Genomic DNA, 21,895 nt, shown 5'->3' with positions numbered 1-21,895 from the left:
CAGGTTGGCTCTGTGTTGCAGTGGCTGTGGTCTCTTCTTTGGAGGAGACCAGGAGGAAGTGTGAGGATCCACATCGCTCAGCCCTTTTCTTTCAAGGTGCACAGCAGAAAGACCTGCTTCTCAGTTAGAGAAGTGGTTCTCTTCTCCTATCACCTCACCACAGGTTATAGACTTGGGCATGAGATGTAAGCATTTCATGCTGAAGCTTGATGCTTGAAGAGGAATCACAGTGTTGTGTTTCCTGACCTGAATATTTACTGCCACAACAATTTGAATGCCATATGAATGTATAGTTTGCATCAGTGCTCTGGTTGCTCGTAGGCTGCTGTGGGGCCTATGTAGCATGTAGTCTGAAAGTTTCAGGCATGTGTTGGTTTTTGCCAAAGTTAGCTAAACCAGAACAAGCATTTGCTCCCTATTATGGAGCACAGTTAGTCTGCCTAGGAACAGGATGAGAACACCTCTCATTATAACTGAAATTAATTCGAGAGAACCATTAACAGCAGCCTCCAAAATTATCAGAAAGTTAAATCATCTTCTCTTTAAAAGCTTTCAACGAAAACAGAACACTATAACCTTAATTAAGGTAGGATTCACTGCAGGACAGCATTAGCTTGACCTCGGTGTATGTAGTAAACAGCCTCCCAAGTGGAGCTGGAAGTTATCATGTGGTGATAATAAAAGAGGAATGGGCTTCAGCAATAATCGTTGGAATTAAAAGTTTTAATGGAAAGTTTAATTTTCTCTGCTTGATTTACCAAAGCATAAATATTAAATGATTTAGATATACTACATGTGCATGTGTGCGTCTACATTTTTGTCTGTTTGTGTGTGTAGGAGATGTGCGAGTCAGGGAGGTGCAGAGTAGATGAATGGCTCCCTCTACAGGACCTGTTGCTGCCTGTTATCCTCCACAACAGGTAATCCAACCACCTGTGTACAAACGTGCTTGCACGAGTGAGCATTTTATACTGTATGTGAACAAACCACAATGGAGTTTGGATTTGAATTGTGTTTTATCTAACATCTGTGAAATTGAAAAGTTACTTTCTCTTAAACTTTGAAGATAAAATCTCCTCTAAACCTTGAATCTGGCACAGATACGATGCAAGCTCTGATGCTTTTTCATCCTCTTAGACTCGGTCCAATTACCATCAACATTACACAGTCTGCCAGTGAAAAAGATAACAGAAAGAAAATAACATCCCCACTCAATCTCTGCTTGGCTGTTGACGAGCAGAGTGGCTTCTCCCCTCATATATTTAATTCTTCTGAGAGAGCAGATGCAGAAAAAAAACTCAGCATGAGTTAAAGAGATGGGAAGTGAATGATGAAAAGAGGTAGAGAGGGATAGTTAGATTGGATTGTTATCAGCATGTGAGCAGTTTCAGTTCTTTGTGCATGTCTATATCATTAACGTGCTCTGGTACTTAACACTGCATCTCTGCCTTGCTTCCTCACTCTCTTTTTCCCCAGCTGCTGAAGTTTCAGCTTTTGAAGGCTCTTTTTTTGTTTTCACGTATAAGAAATGCAGCAGATGTGAGAGCTGCCATAATTAAAAGTCCTTACAGACAAACACTTATTTTCCAGAGTTCACGGTTTATTTATTCTTGTTTAGATGAACAGTGTCTCTTTCTGTAGGACTTAGTTGTTAACAGAGCCAGATATGAAGAACACACTCTGAAACACTATTTTCTGTGTGCGTGTGTGTTATTATATCTCACACACGCATGCAATGCTAAGACGCTTGAATAACACACTCATCTTACTTCAGCATACCATCAGATAAGCAGCTCATAAAATGTACTACACACACTGCTATTGCATCCGCTAAAGTGCCTCAGTCTACAGTGGAAATTTACCCACTAACACATCCCTTTTATTCTCAGAATTATTGTGTAGTCATCCACTGAACTCGCTTAATGACCATTAAGATTTCACTGGAAATACAGCTAATTTTAAGCCAATGTCGTATTAAGCATGAATTGATAATTACTGAAAAATTGCATGTAATATAATAAAATTAAGTTGTTCAGTTTTTTTCAGCTGGGGCAAGTGACGCTTAAACTGGGATTCACATGATTTGTTATGCAACTCCCTTGACAATGAATGCAATTTACTGCAACACATTCTGATGGCCTAAGGCCAAGAGTGGATCTCTTCTTGAAGTTTACCAACTCTAAGTTCTGCAACTCTTCCACGAACAGCTCACTGTGGCTGCTCTGACACAGGGTAAAGAGCGTGAACAGTAAACAGCGAGGCTGATATCAATGAGATATAATTGTGCTGCACCATTTCCTGTGAATCCCACGTACATTTGAGGGCAACTTGAATCCAGCTCAGGTCTTTTTTGTATGCTAGCCTGAAAGGTAGCATCGCCCTGGTTCCCTCTACAAAAAGTCTACGGGACTTTTGAATTGGATTTTATTTGATTATTGAAGAAATTAAGTTATGTGGCTAACACAAGTCTATGATACTTCACAGATGAACACCACTTTAATGATTTTTGAGATGTAAATGCAATCACCAGGAGTAAAAAGCTAATGTTAGGCTGTATGTGGTTGCATGACTTAAACGTTACCACCACTAAGCGTCTTACACGCAATATTACACACACTTTGCTATAAATTGATCAAACTTCAAGTTGTAAAGTTAAATTAGAATAGTTTGCAACTAAAGTCTGCCTGTAAAGACGGACTAGTGAGTAGATGAGTGTCTGTGTTCAGCATGATGACGTTAAATTTCCCTGACAACCTCTGTAGTCTCATTTAGCCACTTGTTAGCAACTGCCTTTTTTGAGACACGTAAAAATACTTTATTAGAGAAGTAATCACTCAATGTAAATACATTAAATGGATATTGCAGAAAGAATCTCAACCATATCTAGTTTTGAAATAGGGATTTGATTTCATGAGAATCTTGAGGATTTTCTTAAGTGTAAGTCAGTTGAGACAACCTAAAAAAAAAACACTTCTGTAGATCATCCTGACATCCTTCTTTCCTCATCTCACATTGTCTCTTAAGAACTGAGAGATTGTTTGGGCGGAGGAGGATGTCGTGGCTCCTGCCTTCTTCTTCTCATTATGCATCTGAACTCAAAGAGCTGACTACAGAGAGAGACCTCAGCATCGCCATCACCCTCCACCTCATCTTCTGTGGGTCCAGGATTATGTACCCCTGCTGAATCATAAATCTTTCTTAATGTTATGCAAATTGTTCTGCATTATCTCTGTAAAGTGAGTGTGTGTGTGTTTGTGTGTACTTCTAGCTGTGACCTCCTGCATGGCTGTGATGTGCACCAGCTTGGTGTCCAGTCTTTTGCTGTACAGACACCGCAAGGCAAGTGCACCATCCCTGTGTTTGTGTGTTTGGTGAGCAATTTTCCCCTTGGTTAAAATTTCCCCGCTGTTAAAATCCACCCCTGCCCCTCCAAGGATCCATCAATACTCCAGGAGTCTCATAAACAGAATTGGTTTCCGTGCTAGTTTATTAGAGTGTGACAGTGATTTTCTGAGTTATACCCACCAGTCTCTAACTAATGTCACCAGATGGTTAATGCTCATGTCTGATTTCGGAGCTAAACTTCTACATCTTTCTCCTTCGCAGGGCGTGAGTACATCTCTCCTGTGTCGTGATGTGGCCTGGCTCACGGATGAAGTCTTGTTCAGGAACAAAGACGTCGGATTTGGGGGGAGTTTAGTGGAGGTAGTCCACTATTCCCTCTCTCAGCTCGCCCCTCATCTCATCATAGCTGCAGCACCGTCTAGGTTGGTATTTTGCCTGTCAAAAGAAAAACAAAGAACACTGATAAGCTCTATACAGCAAAACTCTGTTGCTTATCAAAAATCCAATTTCCCTTTCAGTGAAACCTCTGTGTCCATTACTGCCCTTTCCTCCTGTTGGTCTATGTTTCTCTCCTTCTAGGAAGGACCCTTTTATTATCCCTCGTCCTTCTCTCGCTGCCACACTTCATCTCACCCTCCAGGCCCAGATTGTCACACACACCTTCATTTTGGAAGCTGTTGGTGGTGAGTGACGTTGCCTGCATGTATTTTGTGCTGACAAAAATGCTGCCTGTAACATTTAAGCCTAAATATCATGTTGAGACCCTGTGTTCTACAGGCGCCTTATTTTTCGTGGGAGGCCTTGGCTGTGGCTCTGACTGTTGGCATGTCAGTGTGGAAAATCAGTTTGACACGTGACATTTTTAAAGTTTAAGTACTGAATATTCTGCGTGTTTAAGACATGCCAAGCTTTGAGCAGTGTCAGGGTGCTGTACATGCAGCAGCAGATTTTTTTCTACTAGACATAAAAAAAGAAGTGATATGAGGACAGGTCATCAATGGCAGTGTACTGTAGTTCTTCTTCTGCCAGTTTTTGTATGTTATGCCTTATGATGTCCAATGTCTACTGAAGTTATGCTAGCCAGCTAGCCCAGCCCATCCTGTCTTATATTACCACTTTGCACAGGCAAGAGGCCGTATTCCTATAGCGCCTGTAGTTTCAGCTGGCAGATATATGTTCCATTATTTTCCTTTCTAAGCAGAAAGACATAACTTCCTTCTGAATTCAGGTTTCTCTCCTTTACTGAGCTAAGAGGAGCTTAATTGCCTTGTTAACTCATCATAGAACACACTTTATTCAAATTTACACAGTCTTTGTCTTGGCACAATCACTACTAGTTTGGTTGAAATGTATCCTCAATTCACAGAGTAAGATGTTTTACAGGCCGCTTTCACTCGCTGCTGATGTCCAGCACTCTGTCGCTCCTCTCTTGCTACACGCCTCTTCTCATAGTAGTGGTCAGAGCTGCTGTAAATCACCTCTGTAAGGTATCCCCTGTCGGCAAACTGACCTCAGTCGGTCTTGGAGGCTGTGTTTAGTCCCAGTTTGGTGTCCAGCTGTGTTCACTCTCACGTCAGGTGGCCAAAATCAGTTGAGCTGGGCCCCATCGCCCATGGTGACTCTCCCAGTGATCTGAGGTCCCAGTCCAGACGAACTCTACGGCCTCTAGCTCCACAGCTAACTGAGCTCTTCAGTGGAAGACAAGACAATAGCAGTTTGCAGTACATGTTCCACTGGAGTTCTGAGAGGAGAGAAAATGCCTGCGAGTTTTAACACAACAAATCTTAGTCGTGCCCAATGGAGTATAAGGTCATCCATCTTTGATCACTACATCTTAGCCTTACTCACCCCTAGGTGTGTAAGAACTACATGTTATGGACTTGGATTAAAATACAAAACTCTAAAAGATAAAATACATGAACTTCACAGGAGTACAACCTTTGATGTCCTTTCTTTGATCCATGCTGATAATTAGAATGTAATCGATACAGTCCTGCATTATAAATATTAAGGAATTTATTTAAATAGTAGATTGTTGAAGTTGAACACCTCACTCAAAACCAAATGATTGCAGTTGTATTACACTAGAAGAGAGCTTGTTTCTCCTTTTAATAGCAGAAAAACATCATACATACATAAAGTGGATTATAGAGATATCTTTTGAGCTCAGACTACTCCTAAACAATCGGGTGCTATTTACCACAGTGCCATTCAGTTCAACAGCTAATTGCAGTCACCATTGAGCCCGTTTACATGCACACTAATAAATCAATCAGTGTCTGATTTATGGAGCTACCACATTATTCAAGTGGTCATGTAAACACCATAATGCAATATGCTTTATTGAATCCGGAAAAATCCGATACACACCTAGTTTTTTGCCCAATATTCAGTTTTATTCGGTGCATGTATACCGTTAATCCTGTTTCTGTCGTTCTTTTACATCTGCGCATGTGTCAAAATGTAAAAGAAACCAGATGTTGGTAAAACGCGAGCGGATGCAGATGTGGTCAGTCTGTACTCTCTGCAGCTACCAACCTTGTACAACACTATTGCTAGTCTTATTTTTAGAGGTATAGCGGCACACACTGTTATCTCGTCGGGGGGCGGGCTCATGACATCCTTCATCAGGTCACACAATTTGACAAATTCTCTTTGTGACATTCTGAAATTTTCATCATGTACTTGGAAAGAAATCCAACTAATTGACTGAATCATGTAAACCCTGTTTTATCCATTATCACATTCAGATTATTATAATAACCTGATTATTCCCAGTTATCAGATTATTGTGGTCATATTAATCAGGCTCAGTGACAGTTACATGAAAAGGTCAGATGGTCATCACTGACAGCCAACATACCTATGTTCTCCTATACAAAGCAATGCTTTCTACGTTGCCAAGATACATAACATCACCCTCTCAGAGTTCAGAGTGAACAAGCAGGTCACAGAGTAGGTTGGCTTTAAAAATTCCTCATAGAAACTGTGGTATCTCCAGGTTTAAATCTTGTACTGTGCATCTCACAACTGGAACATTTATTCCTCTGAGGGACTTTAAAGGTCTGCTCGCTGATATTTTAATATATGTTATAATTTAATAAGTGAATGTTTTATTTTGTCTGTGTGTGTGTGTGTGTGTGTGTGTGTGTGTGAGAGAGCAATGACTTTGTGTGACTGAATTCACGTGTATTTGTAATACACAAGACACTCAGTTTCCAGTTTATTAGGAACACCCAGCTAATACTGATTCAGTCTAATACAACAGTCAGTCAGTGCTGCAAGGAATCCTACTTTCATTTTCAGTTCAAAACAACCTGAACTGAACATTATAGCACTCATGTGTAGGAATTATTGGCCGTTGACAGGTTCCCTGCTGAAGAGTCCCTGAAGAGGACAGACAGTAGCATGTAACATCTAAAAAAACTACATGCTGTTAATGTTATGTAACAGTGCCACAGTGTCAGATTTGTGTGGATGATATTAGAAAAAAGTGACATTTTTAAATCAAGGAATTCTAAAATATTATGAAATAGAAATAACGTAGTTCTTTCAAACCATACAAAACAATGAAGCAAATGGCAAGTAGCAATGAAATATGTCTCCACAATCCAAAACAAACAGACCACAACTCAATTCAGTCTCGATGGTGGCTCTGTTGGCCACTTGTTCCACTTTTAGCAACCCCCCAACATCTCTCCTTTAATGACCAAAGAACACCCCACTGTGACACCCTTGCTGTGCATGCAGAGCCTTCATGTCACTCACTAGCAGCAAACTCTGTGTATCCAAAAACCGTTAAATCAGAGCAGATTTTGTTAGATCAGGCAGCCTTCCCTTGTAGATTTGTCATGGAAAATGAGAACTGAACTCTTTGGTATCATGCATCAAAAAAGCTGTAGCAGAATGTGTTTGAGTTAATTTGCCTCGATACTTGACATCACACATCCTGTAATGTGGCCATTGCAAATGTGCTTGCACATTGGTAGCATGAAACCCTTAACATGCAAATACAGCCCTGCAAACTATTGTTTAAGTTTGGTTATTGCTCATCTTTGTTTGATTTCATGATAATAGGAGCATGTTAAGGCACTTCTTCTCGGCAGCCACTTTGAGTCCTGGATACTTCAGAATCAGAATTCTAGCAATTCATGTCCACATCAGACAGGTCTGCACCTTGCACTTATTATTTAGATTGTTTATTAATTTCAGTGCAGAAAGGAAATGCTCTAGATGTAACCAGGCAGAAAGTGCTGTAATGTTCTGAAGGTCGAAGGTGGTTGATGGACAAGACAGACTTTCATGTGTCAGCCCTCCGTCTTCATGGTCTTATTAACCCTTACCAGGATTTTTCCCAAACTTTTTCAAAATCTCACTTTCTGCAGTCTCTGCGCCTGTCAGCTCCAGCGTGGAAAAACATTGGCACTGAACATAACTTTTTGGCAGAATCGCCCAGTTTTGGGGTGTCTGGCTATAAGGTTTGGAACAGCAAAATGTGATTGAGTAAAATATGGTAATCATCTGGTGGCAGAAAGCCTAGATCCCAAATCCTCATGAAAGTCTTCTATCAGCTCATCCATGAGCTGAGAGCTATCTGCTTTGTTTGTAGATACCATGCTCACGGCAGGCTGGGGTGAAGCTGTAGATACAGTACTATAGCCCCTTTTTAGCATTATTGATGGAGGTAAAAATAATGTGGTGTTTTGAAAAGCAGGAAGCTACTTTGCCTGTGTGATTCATTATTCCTGCTTGACGTCTTTTGTTTCTATACAAAGCGAAGCTCGTGGGCAGAAGGCTGCGAGCTGCTGAAAGCCTCAGTAGTAGATTAATACATGGCTGCTAACCTTAAGTTGTAAAAATAAGTCTATGGAGCATACGGTAATCCCCACTTTATGGACACTTGAACTCAAATTACCACCAGCCTCCATAATGTCTCCTGTGTTTGGCTTCCTGGGGCGAAGGGACTAGTTTAGGGACATGAACAATCTGGATTTCAAGACTTTCCCACCAGCACATGAAAGCAGCAAAATAGGGATAAATGGTCCAAATAAAGAGAAAACACTTGTGTAAATTAATGAAATCCTAAATCTTCTTATCAGCAAAATCTCATCAACTGACCCACTGTGTCCAGTGTCCAAACAGGAACATTTGGAGATATTTTGCTAAGATATAAACCTGCTTACTTTGGATCACACCAGTTTTCTCAATGTGTGTGCATGACGAGTTGGAGCAAATGGTCAAATGTTTGGTCTTTTGTTCTTAGCGTGTGCGGTGTCGGCCATGCTGTGTGAGGTGGCCAACAGCGGCATCAGCAGCAGGGTGAGGAGCGACGGCGTGGACGGGGAGGAGGTGACAAATATCATGGAGTTTGATGTGGTGCTCTGCCAGTCGGAGCTGACTGAGAGAGCCCTGCAGCTCTGCCATCTCCTGCCTCCGGGCTTTATGACAGTGAGTTTGAATTCATATCACACGCACACACACACACACACAACCCAGTGTGTCTCATTCAATGGATGTTTAATGGAGCTGAACAGCCATTCATCCTGCTCTGCTGCCTCTATCTCTGGCAGAGAGAGCTTTCAAATTATGTGTGTGTGTTTGTCCTGTGTGTGTGTGTGTGTGTGTGTGTGTGTGTGTGTGTGTGTGTGTGTGTGTGTGTGTGTGTGTGTGTGTGTGTGTGTGTGTGTGTGTGTGTGTGTGTGTGTGTGTGTGTGTGTGTGTGTGTGTGTGTGTGTGTGTGTGTATGTACCTGCTTCATCAGAGTGACTTTAAGAGCCCCAAATCAGAGCCAGAAATGCTGCTTCTTTCTCTGTTTGTTCACCTTTGATTTCAGCAGCTGCTCTTTCTTGTCTCCTCTGCTTGCAGCTATGTTTTTCTCACCCCATTCCTCACACAAGAAATATCACTCCTGCTCTCATCCTCCTGCCAGCCATCTTTTATTCTTGTCCTCTGATCTCTGCCACATCTCTACTATACACCTTATGTTCTGTGTCAGCTGTCTGCTTAGATATGTGATGGGCTGAGGCTGTTTGTGCCTCTAACATTTCTTCACCAGTGAGCTTACCCATTTACTTACCCCCTTACTTATCTCTCTCCCATTCTATCTCCCCCTCTCTTTCTGTCTTTCTCTCTCTCTCTGTCTCTTTCCCCAGCCCTGTCAGTCATCCCAGAGTTTTGCCCTGGATGCAGTTGACAGTCTAGTCCGCTGTGGCATCCTGATTATGGAAGAAGTAAGATAAATCTATATATTTTTTTCTCCGCTTATTTAATTATTCAAAAATCCTAAATATCTTGTTGGCATAACATATCTTCAACTCTATATTTTTTTATATGTTTTTTTTTTTTTTTTTTTTTTTTACAAAGACTTAGTTTAAAAAGATGGTGTCTGTTGAGGTCCTCAAATCGTTTGTTTTATCCAACAAACGATCTGAAGCACAATATTTAAACAATATAATACCATATAATACAGGGAAAATTAGCAAGTTGTCACATTTGAGAAGCTTAAACCAGTCAGATTTTGACCGAAGCCACTGAACCAGCGTCTGTCAGGTGAAGATGGAGAAAATTAGCAGCATGAGGCTACTTAACAGGAGCCCTGGAATAGATGATTTGGTCAGTGCTAATCACAGGAGCCTCCCTGTTGTTGGTCAACCAAGGTCCAAAAGAGAATCTCATCAGTAAGGAGTTGGTACAGGTTATGCTGTCTATGTTAAGTTACATGCAGCAGTACTTCAGCACAAAGCCATTTAAATTTATTGCATTTGAAAAGCCTAAAAGCCTTTTGCTAACAAGGTGTTGGTCTTAATAGCAAACGTATTTGAAAATTTCTGCATCAGCTAACCCTATTGAAAAGCATGAAACCACATTTTTCTTTGATAAATGACTTAAACAATTATTCAGTCATCAAAATTGTTGCCAATTTTCCTTTAATTAACCCGTCCACTAATCATTAAAGCCCTACTTTATTTTGATTTCCTAATCACCATCTATATTGGTTAATGCTCAGTTGTCGTTACATGTTTTATTTGTAGCACTCCCATGGCCACTTGCATAACAAGGCGAAAGTGTTTTAATGAAGTCTGTTCATAATGATTTTATTATTGTAATTATAGTCTTTAAAATGAAAATGTGGTCTGAAAGGTGGACTGAAACATGAATGAATGATAACATTGCTCTGTAACTGCTGGATGTGTTAATAAGCAATTGTTTGCTAAAAAAGCCATATCATCAAAAGATGATAAAATGTCAGTGATGTGTTCACAGTTTCTGCCTTGTTAATAGTTCAGGAGAATAATAGAAACAAAATAACAAGGAAAAACAGAGTTGCTCAATAAAAAAGAGAGCAACCACTAACTGACAATAATACAAGCTCAGTGAAGACAATCAAAGACAGGCAGATATTGATGAAGAAAATAAGATAAGATGTTCCTTTTTTGATCCGAAATTTGCAGGTAACACAGCAGTACAGAGGGAAATAGTAGCAGTACAAGAGTAAGTCTCAAAAAATAGACGATAATAAAGAGAATATCTGAAGAATAAAATAACAATTGGAATAGAAAATATAATAAAAACTATTAGAATAAAGATAAACATGCTATATACAGTAACTGTCCTTGTATGTACATAAATTGTGCAATATATGATAAATGTGCCTGCGCAAATGTGCAGGGTTCCTGAGATAATAAAAAACACCAGAACAAAAAACAATCCTTAGTCAGTGGAGAAAGGAGGTGTTGGGAGCTGTGGTGGTGGTGTTGTCCACCACCAGTGATCTTGAAGTTACAGAGAGGTAATAAGGTGTATACATAGATGTTTATTTTCTCCCAGTTGGAATTTGATGTTTATAGTCTGCTGTGTAAAATCAAGTCTCAGACTTTATCTTGATTGATTTTGCAATGGAAATCATACATTAAACAAAATATGCACACAACTTAGACTCAAACTGTTTAAGACTTTAAGTCACACATGGCCTTACCAGACAAAAGGAGTTACAGTCGGACATGCCGCTGTCTGTCCTACCTTCCATCCTATGTAGATTCCCAGGGACGTTCCCGTCTGTGATTTCTGGAAGAGGGAGGGCACTCTGACCTGGACCACCTCTGACGACCCTTATCACAGCGACTCAGACTGTGAGGAAGAGGATCTGCGTTCCTACAAGGTACAGAAGAGCACTGCTAGAGGTTATATATGAAGGGAAAAATTATCCATACTGGTATGACTTACAAGTGATGCCGCTCGAGGTGACTGGCTACAGGGCACGTACAGAAATACATAACACCACATGAAACAGAACTTTGAAGTAACTAAATCTCCATTACAAAAGCACCTACACAGTTGAGTCACGTAACTTGAATGGCAATTAGCAATATGTGCCAGCTTTTAAAGAGGCCTTACTGTCATGGCTGTTATATGTAATTTTTTCATAGCAACACAAGGCAGCTAACCAACTTCCCAAAGGGACCAAACAGCTCGAGCTCCAAGTGCAGGTGCATCTGTTACAAACACTACAAAGTGACTTTTAGATGAAAGCCTCAGAGACAGAGTCGTGAAGTACATGTAGAATTTAAACTGCTTATTGATAGATCATCAACATCTTTCATATGTTCGCACGTTATGCACGTTTTTCTCATTTTCGGTAACTCAAAATGCAAAGAAAAGAATATCACATGTGAATTCAAAGGTAAATTGAGCAGCCTTCGTTTAAGCAAACCGTAATGTTGACACTCATTGCTCTTAACAAAACATTACATGTCTGATACTGCAATCCATTGCAAGCCAGAAGTCAATAATTTGGAGCCGGCATTCCCCACATCCAATCTTTCCCAATGCATCTGCTCAGGAAAACAGGGACGCCACAGCAAACAGATGTTGATGTAAACTTAAAAGCAACTATAGCAGCTGATTTTAACAGATTGGGGCACTTATGACAGGAGGAGTAAGATCATACCGAATGCTTGCAAAGACTTCTATCAAGCATTAATCAACTCAAATGGAAGTGGCAACTACAAAGTTGTATTTACGGCACCTTTCACTAAATGAATACTACATAAAGTAAAAAGTGATGAAAAGATAAAAGGTAATTGTTCACTATGTGCACCAGCATACTGCTGTGATGTCATCTGTATTTATGTTGGTAAAGTTGGGCTTCATGGATCTTGCCTGAGTTTCCGACTGGGAATTTCAGCTTTGATGACTGTTCAATCAATCTGTTTCATCAAAACAATGACAACAAAATATGTCTGATGACATTGACATTGACATGGCATTGGGAAGTACAGTGGGATCCTGGGAGTAGTTTTTATAGTCAACCAACCATCACTCCAGATGAAAATCTGTCCAACTCAGGCAGAAATGTTCACAGTCAAGATAGTGTTTTAAGTTTTTATGTTAAGTTACATTTCTTCAGTCTCTGATAATGAAAAAGAGAAAAATTATTATTAATGGAATGTTTTGGCCATCGATGTTATCATCCGGTAGAAATCCATTTGAGCAAAAAGCAGGCTGTATATACAGACGAACATGAAAGCCTCAACTAGAATTAGAAGATGATAAACACCCATCATCCCAAAATGATGTACATGTACTATGTGCATGAAAACATGTAGATGTACTAGAAAAGGTTGAAGGATAGGCACACATTGACATTCAGTTCCACTTGATGTGGGTGGCAATTCAGAGACCGGGAAACCTTTTTTTTATTGTTTTGACATTTTTGTGTTTTTATGTACATAGTAGATTGGTTTGGGATGAGATGTGTTTTTGTATTAGATTTGTTTGTGTATACTGTGTAGCCTGCTTTTTATAAAAATGGATATTTGCCTGATGAAGACCTTGAAGGTTGAACATTACACATTTTTCTGAACATGCAGTGTGTGTACTGCACCTTTACCCGGATGAGGTTGGATGTGCGCACTATCATCATCATTACTTACTCGGTATACAGCCGTTATTTTACATGTTATTTTTATCAGAAGTTTTAAGGAACAATGTATCTCACTAGAGTAATCTATAAAGAATACATCCAAAGACATTGTTATGCCTACATGTGCTTCAATCAATTTGATTTACCAGATTTACCACCTCCACACTGGTTTTAAATCTTCTCTCTGATTGAAACTTGTACACTGAGAAAGAGCCTCAATATTATGAATACATCTTTACTCCTTTTAACTCTAATCTCAAACTTTCTCCATCCACTGCTCTCACTTTTCTTTTCCTGACGCCCTCGCCTCTGCTGCCCTCAGCCCTCACACCTCCATACCAAACAATGAAAGAAATTCCCTTACCTCCTCCTCAGTTCGCCTGCCAAAATTCACTTTAGGTGGTCTCACAAAGCAGGCTGGCTGTAATACAATAATAATAGGTTTTGAGATGTATGCCTTGTATTTCACCTGAATTTTAAAAAATGTAATTTTGTTCACTGAAATGTAGAACTTTTCGTTTTTCCAAAGGCGTCTTTTGTTTGTTTAACTCGACGATGCAAGCTGACAAGCAAAATATCTCCTCAGGTAGCAATGATGTATACACTGAAATATAATTGAAAACCGGCAGCTTAAAAACTGATTTCTGTTTTGTTTTTGTTTTGTTTCATTACTTCTCCAGCATAAACAGATTTATCTAATGGGCTGTTATTGGACTTTATAGTAGTCTCTATATCTTCACTGCATATTCTTTTTTGCCTTTTGTTTAATTGTGTTTTTATTCCTCATGCAGCTCAACTAATGACTGTTGTTCTGACCGCTCTCTCTTTTCTCTCGGCCATGTTTGTTTTAAAGTTCTACTGTGAACTGAGTGCTGCATATTCACAGAATGATTGAATTAACCCCATGGTGCTTAATGGAGAGCGCTCAATGGAAAATTGGATGAACTTTAAAATGTCACGCTGTATAATACATCACTTAATATGTTTTATTAAAGCTGAGATTAAATGAAAAATGCCTTTTAAACCCATTTGGATCACATCAGCGGTCATATTGTGCACCTTTTAAACAATATATGCCCCAAGGCTGCTAACGTAGCCTTGAACCGACCAAAATACATGGTACTTCAGTGTGTCTTCGACACCCCAAACCTTGTCCGATCTCCCATCTCAAATGTTTTTTTTTTTTTTTTAAACGTGGTTACAGGCCCACTGGCCAGAATTTCCTAGATTTTGTGGCATCTGTCAAAGCTCCAGATTATCTGCAAGGCATTTTATAGTGGATTGCTTCAGCAACCACATTAAGCACAGAATGGACTACCTGACGGATACTGCTATCCCGTCGGGGCCTCACCTACTTACATGCACACCTTTCATCGTTTGAATCATATCATAACTCATAATACTGTGTCTGCTGCAGCCTGTCCAGTATGTCGAGCATCCCTCGAGAGACTTCACATTTCGTTATGGGTTTGTGTGTCCGTGTAATGACCAAGGAATTCGAGACCAGCTGCACTGTACAATATAAACTTGCATATATTTACATATTACATGATGATAATGGCCCCATTCACGCTGTTAAACTATTTATAAAGTGCCTTTAATGAACCCCAGTTTCATGGCCTCCTTCATTTACCAGATGTAACCATTAACTCTTTTCATTGTAAATGTTTGCATACATGAATGCAGTGCATTTCTCAAACAGATGAAAGTTTTCTTTAGTGAAACATTGTTCATAATACACTACATGGCCAAAGGTACAGTATGTGTGGGTCCCTATCCACGTACTTTTGTGTACTTCCCTTAAGGGAAATCTTAATTTCACAGCATATATTAGACAATAGAGAGCTTTCAGCATCTGGCAACAGTTTGGGGAAGACCCTTTCCTGTTTCACCATGACAGTGCCCCTGTGCACAAATCCATAAATAAAATGATTTTCTAAGACTGGTGTGGAAGAACTAATCCAACACCTTTCAGAAGAATTTGAACCCCAAATCTGAGCCTGCCTCATCACCCCGCCTCAGTATCTGGCCTCAAAATCCCCTTTGTGGCTGAATTGTGGCAAATCCTTGCAGACAGGATTCCAAATCCTGTACAAAGCCTTTCCTGTAGAGAGAGCAGATTATGGCCCACAGTTTAGAATGAGATGTTCAACTATCACATCTGGGTGTATCATTCACATGTCCACATACTTTTGGCCATGTTGTGAGCACAGATTTTTCGACTCATACTGTGTGACAGCTTTCTGATGAGGACTGTATTGACCTGTAAAATCATGGAAATTACTCCCGTCCTAATCAATCAAGCCTGATTACAGGATATTGGAAATAAATTCCCATGAAATGTATTCATAGATATAAACAACATATAACTATATCCTACAAGAAAAACTGTTAAAAAATAGAGGGGAGGATAAAAGTTAAATTAAAATCAGAGTTTATATCCTCCTTTTCTGGTTGTACTGTTGTAGCTCCTGTGGAATAAAAGAATGTAATTAGGGAAATAAAAAAGCAAAGTGCTCTCAAAGTCTTCTGGGGTTAGGGTGTGTCTAGTCTTTAGTGAGACTGACTAGATTTTTATGTGTTCTCAGGTGTTAAGCCATTTTGTCCACCCCTTCTACCTACAATATACACTGTGTGCCTTCAACATATCGGTTTGAGTTACATGAACATAAAAGCACTGGGATTTGAACCTGGGACACCCACATAAAACTATGCTGCTTGAGCAAGTGTTGCTTTTATAGTATTGTGCCTCTGCATCCTGCAGCAGTATTACTTTCTGAGGCCAACAGACCAACTGACTCACTGTAGCGGAAAATGCTCTTTTATCACTGGTCTTCCCTCATCCTCCCTCAATTCTGCCATATTTGACCTCTGATGGTCTCTGTCTTCTTCTGCAGATAAGCCAGCCAAGTCAGTGTCCAGAGATGCTCTTCTTCCTCTGTAGTATGCTGGCAGGTCACCTGAGGGCGCTGTGCTGGACAACCACCGGACTGGACCTTCTGCACACACCTCTGCCAGGTATGTGACCTGTATGTTAAAGAGACAGTGTTGTGTGGAAACTTGGCAAGACTTTCACTTAGTATTTACAGCATATTTCATATATTATTAATGATTAACCTATAATTGATTGTTAAGGCAGCTGACTATCTATTAAAGAAATTGCTTAAAATTTGCATCCCTATTTGATACAGATATAAAAAGAAAAGTAAAGGACTAGGGCCATCATTTTCATAGTTGGGTAATCCGTTATTTATTTTCTCGATGGATCGATTCGTTGTTTGGTCAACAAATGTCAGAAAATGGTGCTAAATGTTGATCAGTGTTTCCCAAAGCCTAAGGTGATGTCCTCAAATATCTTATTTTGTCCACAACCCAATGATATTCAGTTTACCATCATAGAGGAGTAAAGAAACCAGAAAATATTCAAATTTAAGAAGCTAGAATCTGAAAATCTTTACTCTTTTTTTCTTCAAAAATTACTCAAACCAATTAGTCATTTATCAAAATAGTCAGCAACTAATTTATTGTCGAAAACTAATTGATTAAGCGTTGCGGTTCTCCAAAGAACCGCTCACATTCTTGCCACATTAAATCAAAATGATTGCTGACGGTGTTCTTCATGTCTCTGATATTTATGCTTCACATTTAGCCATTTGCAGGTGCTTGTTGAACCACCGACAAGGCATGAATATTCAGTGTAACAGCATGTCACTGAACCATGAAAACTCTGTAAAGTATATCAGCTGACTGTCCCCACTTTTCTCCATTTTCACATCTTTTCTGCTACAGAGGCAGAGTTTGTGGCTCAGATACACTCCCACCTGCGTGACACAGCAAATAAGAAGAAACAGCACTACGGTGAGCTCAACCTGACATCCCCTCCAAAAACACACACACATCCACACACAAAGATCCTCCATGTCTTTGTGTCATAACTTCAACAGCTTGTCACCTTGCCTTTTCCCAATGATTCAGTCTTTGTTGTAACAAGTCAGCAGAGAGCAGTAGCTCCCCTACTCTCATCACATGCTCTTCTCCTTAAAAAAACATCAGACAATCAGAAACTACCCAAATGACATCCTTCAGTAACACTCAATATAAAATTTCCATCAATCCCACTGGTAATGGCTTTGTTCTGTTATCCCGACCTGGTTTTTCTATATTGGATATCTGTCTGTTCCTGTGATTCATGTGTGCCTTTGTGCCGTATCTCACAGAGAGCTGCTCAGAGGAGGCTGCACATACTGCAGTTAGAACACTAATAGACCTGGGGGTGAGTGACAGCCTTTATGTGTGTGTGTGTGTGTGTGTGTGTGTGTGTGTGTGTGTGTGTGTGTGTGTGTGTGTGTGTGTGTGTGTCTAAATCTGTCTGCGGAGAATTCACTGCGACAAACTGCGACTCAGGACTGAAAGTTTAGGCGCAGTCCAACTCCCCAAAAGTTCTGTTTTAACATAAATCTATTCTTATGTGAGCTTGAGTCTGATCTAAGAATTGGTCAACTACTGGCAGCATGTTTCATCGCAAGTCTCGAGCTCAGCGTGAACAGGAATCCAACCTGAGCCTGACTTGAGCCAGCCATATCCAATCATGTATGGGTAAGAGACAAGGGAAATAAAATGGGAATTAGAAAAGATTGGTACAGGCAACACTTAACCAATGCCGAAGTGATTTACAGTTTACATTTTGGTGTTTAAAAAGAAAAGCACTGTTGTCTTGTGGACCTATAATCCTTTATTGTTTTCTATTACCACGTTAGCTTTACCACTATTTCGGGCTGCAGCGAACTACTTTTTTTGTTTTTTGTGAAAAAACAATCATCACACAATTCAATTTCACAGAGCCCAAAGTGACGTCTTTTAAATTGCTTCTTTTGTCCAACCAAAAGTCCAAAACTCAAAGACTCTTCATTTACTGTTAGAAATGACAAAGAAAAGCAGCAAATCCTTACATTTAAGAAGCTGTGACAAGCAAATGTTTGACATTTTTGCTTGAAAAATTAACAACTAATCAATAATCAAAATCATTGACAATTAATTTTCTTTCAATTGACTTGATGATTAATTGTCTAATTATTGCAGCTCTACCAATGTCATGTTTTGTTTTTCAAAACTTTTATAAATTATCTGAAATATGCTTCAGATAGAATTAAAAAAATAAATAAAACACAGCTGGGATCAGTGGTGAACTTTGGTACAATTTTTATATACATGTATTTCACTTTAGTACTTCCATTTTCTGCTACCTTCCACACAGTCGTCACAGCAGAGCAGCGGCTTCACTGCTCGTCTGTTTGTACCCGGGATGCATACAGGCACACAATGAAATGTAGGTCACTTGTGTATTGGTAGTGCTTCAGGGCAAAACACACAATCACTGTAGCTACTTGCGTGAAACAGTAAAGTGTAATACCTTGATTCCGCTGAGCACGTCTCTGTAACCTCACGTGTGCAACGCTGTTTTGTTCTGTCCTCCACACGGCTTCATATCCCACTACGGAGCATTATGCCTGCCTGATATTGGTTGTTTTATGGCTGTAACGTGACACAGACGTGTCTGGTAGAATCTGGAGGTTGTGTGCTTTTGGTCGTGTTAATATGTGTATGCCGTAATTAAACCACGACCCATTGAGGAGCCCGATAGACAACTGTAGTTGATTAAAATCGAAATGTATCTGTTCCATCTGATATTTGTGAGACTGACAACTGAAATATAAACTTAAATTTCACTACAAAACAGAAGCATATAGGTATTAGTTATTATGAGAGCAAATATGAGAGTTATAACACACTAATAATTTAGGTGTGAGATGTATTTTGTTCACCTTTGGTCAAAACCAAGCTAGCTGTTTCCAGTCTTTAGCTTCAGCTTCATATTTACCATACTTCCATGATTAATGTTATTTAACTCTTTGCTTGAAAGCAGATAAGTTTGTTCCCTAAAATATTGAACTATTCCTTTAAAGCACATTAAGCTAAGACTTTAGTGCAGGGAAAATGTTTTGGAGGTGACTTTATTTTGAGGATTCCTGAGTGATACATTTGCCTTTCTTCCTGTGGGTTGTGAGGTGACCCGATATGAAAACACTCCTCTCAGGCACAGTGAACCGAGGATTAAACAGAAACTTTGATGAGGCTGGATAAAGCCTTCATGTTTATCGTGATGGATTATGAAGCTGCAGCAATTTTTATAGACTGTGGAAGTTGTTTTTCATACAGTGCAAGAGGGACGACAGCAAATGGCTTGTCTTGCAGATGGGAATATGAGCATCTATTATTTCCTTCCGCACTGACTCTGCAAACAACAGCAGGGGTATAAAAAAGAGGAGAAGGCAACCTGGACAATTGGCACTAATTTAAAATCTAAGAACTAAAGAGAAACGCACATGTTCTTGCCAGAAAAATGTAGAAAATGACAGCTCACTCTTAAGTCTTTTAAATCCAAACTATATAAACCAAATTCCCTGCTCACACAATTTACCACTCAGCCTTTCAACTCAATAAAGTAGACAGTCTCTGCACCCATCAGTCTCCTCTATCAGTTTGCGGGCTGGGAATCGTTGCCTTTTTAAAAATAGAGCATCATTGACCTATATATGTGCAAAGATCTCATGAGGCAATTATTAACTTTCTTATCAAGGTTATCAGTTAGAAATGGTCATTATCCTGCTTATCTGAAGGATTTGACAGCTAATTCTTCTCCCTGATGTCAAGACAGCTTGATTTTTAGAATCCACAGGTCGAATCAAAGGGGAAATGTGCTTCCAGTGTTTATGCAACTGTTAAACAAAAGAAAGGAGAACTCAGTTTGCCTCGCTCATTTCGCCTCATTATTTCAGACCTTGCGCAAAGAATAAGGTTGTTCAATGTTGTTTACGTAACATCTTCAGCTCTGCTTTTCTTGTTCATTTTGGACGTGTATTTGTTTTGAAAGGTCTTGTTTTTATCTCTGTTATTACTTCAGTGTTTTTATTTGGCCTTGCGCAAGAAAAAAAAACACGCTAAAGATAAGAAAAGCTTTGTGCTCACAATGTTCAAATGAAGGTTACAGAATAAAAAGCATTGTGGTTGCAGCTAAGTGTCCTGACAGTGTTTGTGTTCACTTTAGGTCCTTTCGGAGGAGCGTCAGAAAGAAGGCGTCTTCCTGGGTGTCACTCCTTTGTTCCAGTTGTCAGAAAACAGGCAGAAACTGCACCGCTTCATCTCACAGTACCTCTACAATTAACGTGTTTAACAGAGCAGCACGACTCAAGGCCACGACTTGGCTTTGTTTTGTTGCAGAGTGTGACCTCATCCTCTGTTAGTGTCAGAGAACCTTGTGTTAAGTATTACAAAAAATGATGCATGCTGAGCCGGGACGCTCATGCCTTTAGGTTAATTGCATTTTGATTTTTCGGTGATGAGACATTGATTTTTAAGTTTATCTTTAGTAATAGCATTAGCATAAAGCCACAGGAGACGAGGATTATGAAGTCCCTGTAATCAGCTCTGAGGACTCGGTGCAGCTCGTGTTTCGACCATATTTATGTTATAATGAAGGCCGCACAAGTTTTGTTTGTAATGTGAACATTAAGAGTTAGTTCTGCTTTTTTTCTTGTTTCTCACAAGTTGATCAGTTAAATGAATAAAGGAAACCATTGTTCATACTGGCAGTAAACAAACTTGCTTATTTCAAGTCAGTTTTATTTATATAGTCCTAACGGACAAAGCACATTGCTTCAGTGGGCTTTACAATCTGTATAGTGTACGACACCCGCGTCCTTAGACCCTCGATTCAAGTAAGGAAAACCCTTTAAGCAGGGAAGAGAAATTTGTCTCCGACGACTGACAGACATACACTAGATGTTGATGAACAAAATCACAGAGTATACAGATAACAACAACAAAATATTTGATACAAGTAGATTATAAATTACATGTGAAGAGTGTGGATCCAGAAGGACGAGGCATCACCAAGTGGTGGCCGAGTCACATGACCTCCTCCCCACCACGGTGACCTGGAAGAGGACAGTCAGAATGTTAACGAATTTTGATAACGAGAACAGATATTCAGACAGTTGTAAAACATAAGTGAGCAGTGATCCATGAGGGGGTATGAGGGGATGACGATCCAGAACCAGCACATATGTGAGGCATCGACAGCCAGGAGAGAGTGAGAGAGAGGGAGAGGTTCCCGGGTGCAGATGGTTCAGCAAAGAGGAGCTGGAGTGAAAGAGAGGAGGAGGAGGAGGAGGAGAAAGCTCGGGAGAGAGAGAGAGACGCACACAGCTTGCAACTTGAGGTAAACAAAAACAGAAGCCAGAGAAATGCAGTGTTAATCAGAAATTAACAGCACAAACATGAACTATAAATTTCATCATTTATATATATTGATGAATGTATATTCAGATACATATTAGTTGAATCCTTGTACACAGATAAAATGGTTTACAGTAGTATGTTCTGATCATTGTTATAGATGCAGTTTATCCAAACAGCTTATCACCTCAACTCATCGTCTTCCTGAATGTAGATCTTTCTGCGCTGACTCAGACCTCAGGAGAGTTTGTGCTTGATGTCGACCTTTTGACAGAGATGCAGACCAATCGATGCCCAATTCTGAACGGGATATAGAGCTTATTTTCTTTTTTT

The 21,895-nt window shown here is 39.8% G+C and overlaps 1 protein-coding gene across 4 annotated transcripts in view; it reads left to right on the top strand.

Annotated features, from left to right (window-relative positions):
• gpat2 (glycerol-3-phosphate acyltransferase 2, mitochondrial) overlaps nucleotides 1–20,910 on the top strand; it is a 112,983-nt gene extending 92,073 nt beyond the window's left edge. For all 4 annotated transcript variants that reach the window (XM_073466364.1, XM_073466366.1, XM_073466363.1 and 1 more), the window contains 13 exons: nucleotides 4–96; nucleotides 838–920; nucleotides 3,025–3,155; nucleotides 3,269–3,339; nucleotides 3,607–3,767; nucleotides 3,925–4,028; nucleotides 8,609–8,793; nucleotides 9,498–9,575; nucleotides 11,381–11,503; nucleotides 16,165–16,285; nucleotides 17,057–17,125; nucleotides 17,485–17,540; nucleotides 20,373–20,910. In XM_073466364.1, the coding sequence (XP_073322465.1) occupies nucleotides 4–96; nucleotides 838–920; nucleotides 3,025–3,155; nucleotides 3,269–3,339; nucleotides 3,607–3,767; nucleotides 3,925–4,028; nucleotides 8,609–8,793; nucleotides 9,498–9,575; nucleotides 11,381–11,503; nucleotides 16,165–16,285; nucleotides 17,057–17,125; nucleotides 17,485–17,540; nucleotides 20,373–20,489 (1,392 nt within the window). In that variant the 3' untranslated portion in view covers nucleotides 20,490–20,910. The remainder of the gene's footprint in view (nucleotides 1–3; nucleotides 97–837; nucleotides 921–3,024; nucleotides 3,156–3,268; nucleotides 3,340–3,606; nucleotides 3,768–3,924; nucleotides 4,029–8,608; nucleotides 8,794–9,497; nucleotides 9,576–11,380; nucleotides 11,504–16,164; nucleotides 16,286–17,056; nucleotides 17,126–17,484; nucleotides 17,541–20,372) is intronic.
• Nucleotides 20,911–21,895: the final 985 nt, after the last annotated feature.

The sequence above is a fragment of the Pagrus major genome, chromosome 5 (assembly GCF_040436345.1).
Source record: "Pagrus major chromosome 5, Pma_NU_1.0".
NCBI classification, from domain to species: Eukaryota; Metazoa; Chordata; class Actinopteri; order Spariformes; family Sparidae; genus Pagrus; species Pagrus major.
This window is presented reverse-complemented; position numbering and strand designations above follow the sequence as displayed.